Genomic DNA, 14,691 nt, shown 5'->3' on the forward strand with positions numbered 1-14,691 from the left:
AAGTAATACCGTAGTCCGGCTCGTCTCCAAGTTACCTCCCTCAGCCGTAACCTCCCTGGAGTCTGTTCAGGCATACTGAAGTGACACGTCCAAGCAGAGAGAGAGAGAGATACACACACACACCAGCAGAAACAGAAGGGATAGAGAGAGGGGGAGGGGATGAGAGGAGGAGCAAATGGAAAATGAAAGAAGATGTAAAAGGATGTCTTGTCATACAAGGAGAAGGATGGTAGAGGAGGAGAGGGAAAAAAAGAAGAGAAGTCACAAAGAGTAGGGATGTACAGAGTAAAGAGGAGAGAGCTGAGAGCAACTAAAGATGGAGTATGAACAGGAAATGATTGAGTGGATGCAACGGAAGAAAGAGAAATGAAAAGAGATCAGGGAGAGAAGAGTCTTAGAGAATGAGGAGAGAGGACTCAAGGAATGTCTAGAAGTGAAGGAGGAGAGTTGGAGGATGAGTAAGAGGAAAGGTCACAGATGAGTAAAAAGGAGAATATAACCGATAACATTTTTGTCCAAAGTGATGAACACCATGCAGAAAATGAGCTGTCCTCTCCAGACAAATGTCACATTGTCGTGTCTCCGAATTTTTCCTTTTTCGAGAGAAGTAGTCGAAATAGAAGATTATTTTTTCTGCCTAATGCTGCAGAGCAGGAAACTCACAAAGGCAGAACTGTTCTCTCCCAGCAAATGGAGCAGATATAATACCTCACTACCTGCTCAAATTTAAATGCATAATCCATGGATTACACCAGTTCAGTGATGAATTATGGTCAGTTTCAGCTATTTCTACATTGCCTTGAGCTTTAAGGCAAATATAATGTTCAGCTGCCAGTTATCTCACGAACATGCTTGAGTCTTTTTCTGATTGAGACAGAAAAACCCCCTGCAAACATATGTCCATGACTCAAATTGTGATAATAAAAGAGGATTGTATGGTAATAATTGTGTGTGCACGTGTCCTGATATTCTTTCAGACTAGGCCAATTTTTACTCACAGCTCAGCACTACTATTTGTGAGCTCCTTGTCTGCCATAAAGGGAGACTCTAAAAGCTCCAGCTGTGCGTAGTCTGGAAAAGCAGACTTCTATTGTTTCAAAGACATGTCTCTTTGTTTAGTTTGTCAGGGCCTGTTAAAATGATCACATATACTATTATTCTATGAAAAAGTTGTCTTTTTTAAATAATTAGACAGTGGTCAGTATGTTTTTTACACCCAATTAGTGAGGCTGGTCTCCCCCTCAAAAACAACCGTATAAGTTGTTTGTACAGGCAGCAAAATACGACTCACATTTATGTTTCAGTCCTCCACCGCTCTCTAGCAGGCTATGATTGACAGTGACAAGATTAAATGGTGAAAATTGTGCTCGGGGTGAGTGGAAAGGGTGGTGGATTAGTCGAACAAATGTCAAACTTTCACCCAGGAGAACAGGGTTTGTGTCCCATGTGAAATCAAAAGTATCAATGTGATTAAAACATCACTGAACTTCCGTGACTCAAATTTTGTACATCACGTTTTTACGTGACTATGTCACTTCCAGTAGATAGATAGATTACTTTATTCATCCCCGAAGGGAAATTCATGTCATAGTCATGTCACCCTGGTAACTACTTCACTTCTGGCATTTATATACATGTATTTACTGTTTAAACTGTCTTTTATAAAGCTTTACTGGGACGTTTAATGCCCTAAACCTAGATCAGTGGTTTTTAAGCCCAAACTCAACTTCAAACAAGACTTTTTTACAACCACTAACCGTACGTGTATGTATAATGACGTTTGTGCTATTTTTAGAATTATCCACTCTGCTCTGTACCACGAACAGCGTACTGGTCATATAGGTTGTTTTGAGAAATGCTCATATGGGTTGCTATGGCTGGAATTGAGATCTTGTTGCAATTAGTACTAAAAGTTTAGGTAAATGTGTGTGCATGCAGTGACCAAATAGGAAATATAGTAACTTGATGCTGATCATTTAACTAAATGTAGCCATAAAATCTAGCTGATTATTTCATTTTGACACGGCTAAGGAACAAAGTGTACACTGAGAGAAATTCCATAGTTGCCTATCAAGGCGCAGAACAAATCTGAGGGCTGATTCTTATCCTTGTATAATCAGTGGTCTTCAATCTCATCAGGTTTGAGACCATTTGGACAAAATGTAGAAAAATCTAGAAGCCCTCAGATAATCATTTAAGTCCATGTGAGTTTGAAGAGTGCTCAACTCCAGGAACACCACCACTGATTAGTATTGGCACAAACAAGTCCTCCATAGTGTGACCTAATTGGTCTGAAGTGGAACAAAACCGCACCATGTCGCTGCCCTTTTCATTCCGAATGCTTGAATTTCTGCAGACTGCCATGAATTCTAAGATGATATAAGAGTTATGTTTCACTGTGCTGAAACTACTGCGGACAGACAGTGTGCAACAGTAATCCAGCAGAGCAGCAGGATGCATGCATTTGCAAAGACCTGTATGATGGCCCCCACAGCCTAACCTCTTTCCAGCAGTGATGTAGCGATTTCTATCCCTCCAAAAGGCAGCAGTGTAAGCCTGTGGATTTGTCATGGTCCCAACAGGGTCTTAGCTGCTGGTCTTATAGGATTCCAGTGTACCTGTGGTCCTGCAGGACAGCACACCATTACAAGCAGCAAGCAGGTGCAATAATCCACTTTCAATGTGAGCCCATTGTGATAAAGCATATAAAAGCCCCTTTACAACGTGTCACCAAAGCCTCTCTCGCTTCAATTTTTATTCCCAAACAGAAAATTACACACTCTATGTGAATATCTGAAAAATTCATTAAATCAGCATATTGTAACACAATACCAGAGTTACAATATGCCGGATAGCAGTAGATTCTTTGCAGTTCAGCAATGCGGCTATAAGAACAGTCCATGATGTAAGACTGGACATGCTGAAAATCATCTGTTTCTGTTGTTGAGTCATAAATATTAGCTACAGCCAAGGCAGCGTGAAGGGATTAGATCAGGATTACAATTTCATGAAGTTATTTCAAATATCCATTTCACTCAAGAGTTAAGTAAGGAAAGAGCAGACAATTCTTGTACACAGTCACAGTCTTTCTGTTCTTGCAGCCCACATTTCTCTGTTCTTGACACATCGTCTGGACAGAAGTTTGTTCTTGTGTGGTGTCCAAGGACTATTCTGCAATTGGTCCAAAATTTGAATTGGATTTTGACGTGTGCTGCAGTGGGAGGGCCCCATGAGGACCTCTGCAGTGGAGTTTCTCATGAAGTATGAAATGTCCTGGCCAGAGACAACTTTTTTCTTGTTCTAGCAACCTCAAGATCAAGAACAAATTCATCTGTTCCTGTGGCACTGGCATATGTAAAGGGCTTAAAGCCAGACCCAAATGCCTCAAGAACGATCAATCTAGAAGTTAAGAAGGACTTTTAATCTTGTTTTTTTTTTTTGTTGTTGTCATCTTGCAAAACCAGCTCCTGAGAGCCTGCAAATGGATGACTGTCGCTGTCCATGGCGCTGAAAAGTTTGAAAGTAAGACAGGGCCTTACAATCACAAAAACTGTGTCTCTGCTGTCTCTCTTAGGTTCTGTCATTGTATTAAAAATTAAAGCTACATAGGGACAACTTGGTCCACAAACTTCTACTCTAATGTTTGCAAAATTAACATAGTCTACCAACATACTAATGTTGGGGTTTTCCCCTCTGTTTGCAGATTAGCTTGCGTAGTGTTATGCAGAGGAAAGACAGGACACTTGTGTTTGCCTCACACCACACTTAGTTCATTTGACCTTTTTTAATGATTGCAGGGGTTATGACGGGGGTGTCCAATTGATCCATGAAAGAACCATGTGGCTGCAGGTTTTCTTTTCAACCAAGCAAGAGCACGATTGGACACCCCTGGGTTTTTGCAATGTATTAGCACAGATATTGGTGCTGTGTTAGTCACGCATGATCAGCTTAATCATACGGCATATGGATATAAGCGTAGAGAGCATGGCCTCGGTGCAAATATTGGGCTGGGTCTACTTTAGTACAATGAAATTGACACCAACATGTTGTTCTAATTCCATAGTCTATACCAGACCACAGATTTTTGCAGTAAACATATAAGAAATTGACATTTACTGGAAGAAATAACAAGTACACAATCAGATATCAATCAAGCTGCAACTTTGGGAGGCCACCGTTAGTTTAAACTTATTATATAACCATAATGTATGGTGAGTAATTCCATACCACATTATTTTTGTTTTGACTGGAAATGCAGTAGGTCATTAAATGTTAATTAAATGTCTTTTAGCACCTATGTACATGCTCATAACATTGGAATAAAATATTTTTTACCTCTTTCCATGAAATGATTGTGACAATGTGATTTATTCATGACTGATAAAGTGTATATCTTCTCAAAACTGAAACCACAATTAACAGAATTGTATCTGAAAACAAAATCATTCCAACTTCATGGGCAACAGTGTACACAGTAAAATCACCAGTGTACATATAACACTTAAAGAGTTATTTTTAACACTATCTCAGTGAACATATGGTCCCTATCTACAGAGTGTAAAATGTACACTGAACACAGAGTTAAATTTCCAGAGTCAATTTTACTCTGGTAAGAGTTAATATTTTACACTACACCACACTATGAAGTGTCAAACAATTTTTACACTATGTAAGAAGTAACACCCATAGTGTTATTCACATTTAACACTAAAGAGTTAAGTGTTAAGAAATAACTTTTCCAGTGTTAAACCTATTTTACACTATGTTGATTATGAAATTACTCCAACGAGTGTTGATTTTTAACCAACTCCTACCAGTGTTACATATGATCTACTTGTGCAGTCCCAGTGATATGACACAAAACTTGCATGGGGAAAAAACACACAATTGTATCCATGCCTTAATACATATTTATTCCAAGTAAACATGAAATATTGGCATTAAAAGTAAACATTTAAAAGCTCAAACCTTATCACAGTCTCCATTATAAAAACATATGTTCAGTTGAACGCTGGAGAAAATCTCTTGGTACATGTTAAACTGCATAATACTGTATTGACATTTCTCACAGCCATGAAAATGTCTTTAAAGTGCATTTATAACACTACACATTGAATAATTTCAGCAGTGTTAAACCAAGAGCAAACTTTGCCATCACTTGGAAACAATCAACCAAGTCAAACCAAAATCTTTCAAATAGGTCAATGAAATATGTGAGTACAGTGTATGTGTACAGATGTTTTTCACAACAAATACAGACAAATGGAGGTCTGCAAAACGCTCCTTTACAAAAACCTTCACTATTAGTGGCAAAGATCTTGGTTGGAATCTATCAGACGACAGAAATGTATCCAAAATTGAATAACAAAAAATGACTTTTGCTTTAATAAAACAATCCACCCTCAGGAAACAATGACGAGTCAATGATTTTCAGTGAGAGGGAATACACAGTCAAAACCAAAAACTCTGGTTAAGGCTGCATCATATGGCAATATGGTACTACATACAGGGAAACATCTGTTGAACCATATGCCATTTGAACATCCATTGGTTTAAAATAGAGCAACTCTTGAACACTGAACACCTTAGGTGCCTGGGATGGCTTGTACAAAACTTTAAATGCATGGAAATGTTCGTCAAAACAAATAGTTTCCACACCGGAGCCAATAAATACAACTTGCTCATCTTTCACAACAATAGTGCTGATCTTGCAAAATACTGGCAACTCCTCATTAATCTCAAGACACACTACTAAACCAGGGCGATATTCAGAACCATAATGCTTTACCCATTTCACCAAAAGAACATTGGCGCATGTGTCTACATTTAGTTTGGCAGCAATTTCAGGACCTTCTTGCAAATCTGCAATCTGTAACATTTTTCCTGGACCAATAGTTACTCTGCTCAGGCTGAAAGATTCCCAATGCAAGGACATGTATTTCTGGTGTTTTCTGGCCAACGTCTTTGTGATATTTTTGAAACTTTTGAGTTGAGTTTTGAAAAAGTTATGCTTTGCCTCAAAACGCATACACCACATGTGCAGGAGTGGTCCTATATTTCTTATACAGCGAGGATAGTGAATCATGAAATGATGCTTAGGCAAGAGATTTCTAGTAGGAAAGAGGCGTTTAAAAAGCTGATGATGGTCAATAATGATGTGCTTCAGAAAGATGGTCATACCAGTTGTTAGGATGGGAGAAAAAACAATATTTACTATCTGCAGCAACAACATTAACAGATGCCAGTACTCATTGTCTCTCTGCACTAGATCACCAAATATCAACGGCATGTTTCGCAGTAAACACCAGGACTGAATGGCGTTCAGGCCCAAATCGTTGCTTCCATCAAATAACTTGACTGCAGGGGGGCGATTTCTCCTCTCAGTGTACCCATAGTTGAATGACTCTATTCTACTGGCCAGTTCTTTAGCAGTTAAGAAGTTTTCCTGTAAATACTCCAATACGAGTTTCACTTCTAACTGTGCAACACCCTCTAAAATGTCATGCATGAGGTCTACGGAAAAATTATCAGCTGTGTTGAAATATTGCAGATTGTTTAACAAACATGAACGCTTCACACCATATACATGAGGTAGCTGTGGATTTGTTTGTATAGTATGACAATGTTCAGCAAGCATGTCTTTAGTCCGTAATATCACACTTTGGTCCTCTTCACAGAACACAGTTTGAAATTCACTCTTCTCAATGATACAAAAACGACAGCAATTCCGGGCACTGAACGATTCCACAAACCCAAACAGTCCATGTATACCGAGATTATCGCCGGTAACCTGCACAATACTGCCATGAACTGCATCTTTGAACAAGGGAACTTTGATCCCATCAGTTTCAAGCACTTTCAAGTCATTTATGATTGGCTCAAGGATGGTGTCAAAACCATAGGTTTTAATGTCCTGGGCATGAAAGAGTGCACACAAATGTATGTTGATTAAACATGAATTTAACTTTGGCGGAAAATTTCTCAGCGTAAAATATATACCCCCCAATTTATGTATACCCTTTTTGGAGCCTAATGGATTTGTAGTCTCGAACTCATCAAAAAATAGCTGAATTTGCAATGCGTTCTTTTTTTGAGAAAAAAGAGGATGTCTCTTCACATGCAACCCATCATTTATGTCAAAATACACACCGTCCTTGGGAGTGTGGCTTGACAACATATCACTGACGTTTGGATTTCTGAGAATAGACTGTAATGTTTCTAGAATTGGAACATAGGCAAATTTGTCAGTTACAACTACTTGATCATAAGTTCCGGTGCTTCTGTTTCTTCTATTTTCAAATCTGACACCAAGTACTTTTTCAACAGGTTCAACAGTTTTCCATTTTTGTTTAAAATATGCATTACGTTTTGATTCAGTGTTCAATGCAGTAAAAGGGTTTTCAAGTGTTTTAAAAGTTTGTTCAATTTTAGCTTTCACATCTGTATCCTGAGAAGATAAACATTTCAAAGCTGCATCTTTAGTTTGACTCTGTACCTCCATTATTACTTCTTCCATGGATGATACAAAATTGTTTAAAGTGGACTGGCCTACACCAGCAACCTGAAGCTGCGCAATAGCAGATGCACACATATCACGAGTACTGATGTTGGGTGCTGGCAGGACATTAGAGCTACTGGCCGCTCCTTCAAAATGTTGTGGCTGAGTATCATCTGCAGCATCATAACTGTCTACAATGTTATCAGTTTCAGCTTCACTCTCAATGTTCTCAGCATGTTTACAGTTTAAATGTTTCCTGAAACCTGAAAAGGTACTAAGAACACGACAACATCCTCCCTGAGCACATTTTAGGCGAAGTGATTTACCTGGATATAAACCATGAATCAACCGCAAATGCCTCACAAGGGCATTGGTTCCCACAAAATGACAGTGGCAAACAAAACAAATCAGGCCCATGATATCAATTAAGGCTGAGTGACATGGGAAAATCACTCAAAATACAGGTACAATAGCTTTTAGTGAAAAGTGACAAATATGTTGCTGACCCTGAGTCATCTATTAACTAGTGCAGCAGCCTGGCCCTAACCTCAGCAACACGTGGGCTCTCCTGGACTTGACCAATATCTATGTTGTAAATGGTTGTCTGAATGAAGGTGTACATGTTGTGGAGCATCTGGTTGTACATGGTACCAAATACAAAGTGTGCTTTAAAGAGTTCGTCAAAAGCTCCGAGGGTACTGGATGACTTGCACGGTATGACCTGCTTGTCCAGAATGATGAAGAACTCATGGATGGTGCTCCTCTTCATCCCAACAGCAAGAAGATATGGCTGAGTGGTGCATTTGATTGCATCAACATGTTCTTGAATACTCGTTCCACTCTGAGGATAAAGAATAAGTCAAAATCAAAAGTTGAAACTCACAGATTAAAACAGTCCCAATCTCTTATTGCCATCTGTAAAGATAATACTCATAAGCAATAACACAAACCTTCTTGAACACGACAAGATGTTTCTCAGCTTGGGCTGCTGACACCTTGCCTGGTCTTTTCCGGCCTTGGGCTGAAGGAGGTATCAGGTGGAGGAGGAGGATAATGGATGAAAGATCACTGTCCCAGCCTGTATTTGGAAATAACAGCAAAATGTTTCATAAATTGTTGCATACCATGTTATAATTTAAAAACATCATTATTTTGAATTACAGCTGGACCAAAAAAAGATGAGAAAATAAAACAGGAAAAGAAATCAACCCCCTAAAAAAGATAAACCACACTACCAAGGGCAAGAGTGTCATCAATTTCCTCTTCATCCAGTGTAGCTTCAGCACAATGGATAAGCTCTTCAAGGTCACTTGTAGAAGGGAGAGCCTTACACTGCTGAATGACTTTTTGCTTGAATATTGTTGGCCACCTAGATAGAGAAAAGGTTATTTATGATCAAAACATTCAAACACCCATAGATAGTGAGAAACAGAGAAAATCCAAGTTAATGTACAAGAATAAAAACTAAGTGCCAAAAATATCAAGGAACCATTTTGCCATTGGCATACTAACATGGCAATGCCAAATCCCAGAATTCCCCACTGTAAGGCAAGTGTAGATGTGACACAGAATGAAAACAATGGCCATTTGGAAGACCTCATCATAAACCCTCAGCTCAAACCACTACTGTTGTGACTAACCTTTCCATAAATCTTGCAGCTACATCTTCTCCAAACTGCAGGATGAAATCTTGCTCAATCTGCAACAGAAAAATGAAATACCAAAAGCTTTATTAATTGGGACTGACTGGAAAAATATTACGTTTTATATTTAGCAGTTGAGCAGATACAGTATGTATGTATACACCTAAATGTATGGATGTGCAAACAGTTTAAAAGTGTATTTATTCAATTCAAGAGATTGAGAGAGAGAAATGTTGCTGTTAACAGTAATTCATACTGAAAGGACAATTACATGTTTTAATGCAAAAATTCAATTACCAGGCCTTTGACATCTTTGAAGCGGGGAAATTCAGTCAAGACATCTGAGGATTTCTCTCCATCGAGGACCATACTGCGACGATGTTGAAATGTCATTTTCATCTTCTGCTTGATAGTAGCCTCGTCAGTACAGTATCTCATTAAGGCCATGGCCTCCTTGCATTGCTCTTCACTTAAGGTCATCTCAGGACTTAAGGAAGCCTCTCTTCTGGCTGCTGGTCCTCCAGTCAGCTGACGTGATGATCCTCTGCTTTCTGATGAAGCACTTCTCCTCTGTATAGTTTTGAGCCGCCATGCCAGATAGCCACTGCCACTTTCACCATCATAGAAATGTTCCTTCAAAAATACAAAAACTTTATTAGTTCCAGAAAAGCAAGATAGTTGAAATTAGGAAGTTATATTAATGTAAAACTGGATCATTGGTGTGGAAATATAAATGCATCATTTTCAAAATCAGGTCTCTAAACAATTTTATTAGCACATGCACACAATAATTTGCTCTCAGTCTGCAAACTCTTTAAAAGGCTTACATATCCATTTTTCGAGTAGGGATCCATCAAGTACGGAAAGAGCTGAACTATGCCTTGAGCGTACATCTCTCTCACATTCCGTGGCGGGGCCGTCCTGACAAGAGTAAACTCAATACTATTAAAAGACATACTTCCAATGATTTCACAGCAAAGCCAATAACAAGAACAACATAAATGTTTTCAGCACAAAAAAGTTCTCGCAGACACAACCAAATTACCCATGTGCTTCTGTCATATCAGCCACAAGTATGTTGACCATTTGTCGGCGTGAGGAGTCGGTCAGACTTTTAGTGCGGTTGTACTCTTTGATGATACGGTCGCCCCCAGGTCTCCTTGTTAGCGCCAATTCAACCACCTGTGAAGTGGACAAGCCTTTCACAACTGACAATACATACACTCAAAAATCTAACAAAACATGGTAACTCCCAGAGTAATGAATTGCAAAAAAGATTTCCTACACCAACTTACACGTTTGGCCTCTTCATTTGCCCTCTGTCGCTTTCTGGGTGGACTGTCACTCTCCTCCAGTATGATTGTGTCATCTGAGTTGCAGGACACGATTTCGAGGATGACTGTGTCATCACTGCTACCAGTAGACAGTACACTGGAATTTGCTTCTTGGGAACTGCTGGACAAAGTTTCCTTCAAATCTGTAGTTCAGGAGAAAGAGACAGGACAGAATAATACAAATTTGTTTTATTCTTTAACAATAAAAAAAGTTGAGTTCATCATTCCATTCCATGAATTATAGTGAGCAACTATACCGTCATCAAACTTGATGGTTAGTATGCCAGTATTGGGCTGCTGCGCTATGTCAGAGAAGACCTCTGCATCCACCTCAGTTCCTGTTTCATCAAAAACCTTGACACCATTGACTGGCGGAACTGAGAACTTCAAGAAAGCTATGACCAAAAAAACAAAACAAGATTTCAATCACTACAAAATGCTCATGATTAGCCAAGGCCATTCTCCAAAAACACATCAATGCATTTGTAGCATGGTCTGAGGAGCCAACATGCCCTGATGCTGCGAGGCATTGAATCTTTCAGTGGTGTACAACTGAACAACTTACCACCTAAACCAACCACAAAACTCAGATCTTAATTGCTAACCCCTTAACATTCCAATAGGGTAGCTTGCCAAAAGCAATTATTTAGCAACAATTATTTTCAATAAAAAAAAAAAAATATGAACACACCAACACGCTTAGTTTTACCAAAGGTGTGTAACTGACAGTGCCATTCTGGGTACGACTTACCAGAATTTAAGAATTCCTCAAGGCTTGGCTCTTTTATCTTGACATATTTCTGACTATGGTAGATTCTGGTTTTGATCAACATGATGGTATCTGCAAAGACAGCAAACTGAAATCAACATTATGATCCACACCAGTACAAGATGACAACCTGAAAATTGCCTATTTCAGCTTTAAAAATCACAAACACAATTCAATTTTCTATCAAGTACATCAACTTATTACTTACCACCAGAGCACCACAGTACATTACAGAACAGTCTGAAAGAAAAAAGAAGAAAAAATTATGCACCTTAAGTAAACCTCATATTCTCAGAGAAAAACCCATGAAAGATGTATTTGTAACAAAGCCTAACTGTTTTAAAATAGTTTACCCCCAGAAAACTTGTTGTCATGGAAACGTGTCACTCATCTACTGTTTGGACCAGAGTGAAAACATGTGTCTGAACAGAACGGAGTGCGCACCGTGTGAAAGCAGCAGCAGCTTAAACCAGCCTTGTGGCGCTGCTGCTCTGGCTAACGACTAACAGCTAACAGCAGCTACAGACAAACACATATAAAGAGTAGACGCTGCATCGACTGCTGCTGCCTATTGGCGCTGACGAGACGTGGGGCCGCCATCTTGGACTGGTCACCCGCTCCACTCAGTGTAATCTGTCTGGCAGGCGCAATGAAGTGTCAGCGCATTTAATCAATAATTACTCAATGAATTCAAAACTTATTTTTACGAGATTTTTTCTGCAAATGTCATACATGTAGGCATGATACCAGACACAAGATTCAACGTATTTTAATATTCATTGTGTATTATATTATATATCATGTGTCTTTTGCAAAATACCTATCATACATAACATATATCACATACCAGAATATTCTATTACTGTTAAGCTAGGGTGACCATATTTTGATTTCCAAAAAAGAGGACAATCGGCACGGCCTCGAGACACAAATTCAGACAGGCTTCTCTGAGGTTGATGAACATGCTTTATTATGCTTCAATGGTGCAAAATCAGTGGCGGTTCTACACAGGGGTCTACAGGGGCCACTGCCCCTGTAAAGAAGCCTTTGGCCCCTGCTGTGGCCCCTGTGTCAAATTAATAATAAAATGATCAATTTATAACAATGAACAATGAAACAATTCTAACCTTTTTTTTGTTCAAACAATATCTCATGGTACACAAAAGAAACCCAGAATGTGTACATTGTATAATAGTTTAACTCTATGGAGTCTTATGGGGCTATTTTGTCCATTTTTGAATCCTTTTCATGTCTTTACATGTCTTTGTAAGTCATTTTGTGTCTTTTTTGGACATTTGTGTCTTTTTTTGGTAATTTTGTGTCTGTTGTTGTGTCATTTTTAGTTATTTTGTGTCTTTTTTTGTCATTTTGTGTCTTTTTTTGTCATTGGTGTCATTTATGTTTCTTTTTTGTGTCTGTTTTAGTTATTTTGTGTATTTTTTTTGTCATTTTGTGTCTTTTTCAAGACATTCAAAGATTTTGAATGCTTAAATATCATCTTTGCCATTCTTTCATGTGCTAATGTGCCCCTCTGATTAAACACTGGCCCCTCATTGGCCCCCACAGTAAAATTGGTCTAGAACCGCCACCGTGCAAAATTAACTTCTGTAATAAAATAAAATGCAATCTGTAAAAACTTGTAACAAAATAATAGCTCTCGCAGACTCTTTTCAAATAACTGAATAAATAATATGAAATAATGTTCTAAATATGAACTCTTCTGTTAGAAAATCTAGCTTCAACAATATATCTCTTAATAACTGCAATAAGATAAATAATAGCTGTTGTGGTGTTTCACAGTATGAAATGACATTGCACCTTGACCAACTCACACCTCGCACAGCTTTTTTATGTTTTTCGGTGTCCATGTGAGCTTTGAGATCTCCAGCACCTTTATTAGACACTGAGACATATGTGCCAGCTTTGCACACGGTGCACTCCGCCTCCCACCTGTCCCGACCTGGTCCCAACCGGGAAGGTACGTCGGAATTTTTTTTTGCAGTTCATCTGTGAAGCTGCACTTACGCTTCGGCATTTCCCGTGCAATGCTGCTCCGCTGTTCGATCTGCCCTCTGTCTGCTCTGCTCTCTGTCTCTGTGTGTGTGTGTGTGTGTGTGTGTGTGCGCGCGCGCGCGCGGCGCTGACCGGCCCACAAGGCAGCCTCTTGGTAATTACGTCTCGCAGAATTGTATGCAAAGCGCCGGTCAATTTACGTGCACGTGTACTGGTCCTATGAAAAACAGTGAACACCGGACATTTTCGTGAATTTATAAAACCCGGCCGGACGCCCCGGACAGAACGTAAAAAGTGGACATGTCCGGGCAAAAGAGGACGATTGGTCACCCTAGTTAAGCCTACTATGAATATTAAAATACAACGAATCATGTGTCCGGTATCATGCCTACATGACGTTTGCAGAAAAAACCCCGTGAAAATCAGTTTCAGCGTTATGATGCGCTGACACTTCATCGCCAAACAGATTACACTGAGTGGAGCGAGTGACCGGTCGGAGATGGCGACCGTATTTCTTGCGCCTCAGCAGCCAATGCGGCGTCCACTCTTTATATGTCTATGTCTACTTTGTATATGTCTGTCTACAGCAGCTGACTGAGTATCTTGGAGCCGCGGCTCGGTTCCGGCTCCCGTTAACGGGGGTCGACTCGGTGCATTGCTCTCAGTCTGCCGGTGAACCAGCGGGTCCAATGAGCATGTCCGCATGTCCGCGACATGTCCCGGTATGCTCGACCAAATTGTGACGTGACGCTAAAGCAATTTGCTACGGCTCAAATATAAATAATAAATATGACTGCGCGAATTTTTGTCGTAATTTTACTGAAATAAATGTGCAAGCATGACACATAACACACCATGACAGCCCGTCCTCGCTGACATTAACGTTACCTCGTGTCTTTTTTGTTCAGTTTGGTGTTGCGTGGTCAGCCATGTGGCTGCTACATTTAAGCTAACCGCGACCGAGCTAACGTTAGCCACTTGAAATTCGGTATTTGAAGACACGTACCTTACATTGACTAGTGTGGTGAATGACGACGTCCCTTTATTCTTATACAGATTCTACTTGAATGAAGAACAAAAACAATGGCAATAGTTTATCTAGAAAAACTTACCACAGTATTTCGATGCGAGGAAGATGTCGACGCCAGAGTCCAAATTCTCCGTTTGACCGGTCAAGTTGATGGGCGGGGCTTTTCAGATTATTAACACTGAATCTTGTTCTAATAGGTGTTGAATTAACTCTGAGAGAGTCAATGACACTGACAGAGTAAAACCTCTGTTAACTCCGATTATTTTCACCAACACTGGAAGTTTTCTGGTTCAATTTTACTCTGTCCATTGTTGGAAGAACTCCGTAAGAATTAAAATACTTTGACACTGCATTTTTAACACTGGCAAATTTACTGTGTATAAGTAAATCTAATGGAGCTTTAT

The 14,691-nt window shown here is 39.5% G+C and overlaps 2 protein-coding genes across 3 annotated transcripts in view; both read right to left on the reverse strand.

Annotated features, from left to right (window-relative positions):
- Positions 1–14,691, reverse strand: part of sgcd (sarcoglycan, delta (dystrophin-associated glycoprotein)) — a 327,671-nt gene that overhangs the window by 250,791 nt on the left and 62,189 nt on the right. The window lies entirely within an intron of this gene.
- LOC131987179 (uncharacterized) lies at positions 4,533–9,774 on the reverse strand. The gene is made up of 5 exons (XM_059352360.1): positions 9,439–9,774; positions 9,139–9,197; positions 8,734–8,867; positions 8,449–8,576; positions 4,533–8,339 (listed from the first exon to the last, which is right to left on the reverse strand). Exons 1-5 carry the CDS (start codon positions 9,619–9,621, stop codon positions 8,022–8,024), a joined length of 822 nt encoding a protein of 273 aa, XP_059208343.1. The 5' UTR covers positions 9,622–9,774; the 3' UTR covers positions 4,533–8,021.

This window comes from Centropristis striata, chromosome 15 (assembly GCF_030273125.1).
Source record: "Centropristis striata isolate RG_2023a ecotype Rhode Island chromosome 15, C.striata_1.0, whole genome shotgun sequence".
Lineage (NCBI taxonomy): Eukaryota > Metazoa > Chordata > Actinopteri > Perciformes > Serranidae > Centropristis > Centropristis striata.

Coding starts and splice junctions, on each gene's coding strand:
- LOC131987179 (XM_059352360.1), bottom strand. CDS start 9,621: ATGACCTTAAGTGAAGAGCAATGCAAGGAGGCCATGGCCTTAATGAGA. Junction 8,577..8,733: donor TGATGACACTCTTGCCCTTG/GTAGTGTGGTTT, acceptor TTCCAAATACAG/GCTGGGACAGTGATCTTTCA. Junction 8,340..8,448: donor ATCTTGTCGTGTTCAAGAAG/GTTTGTGTTATT, acceptor CTTTATCCTCAG/AGTGGAACGAGTATTCAAGA.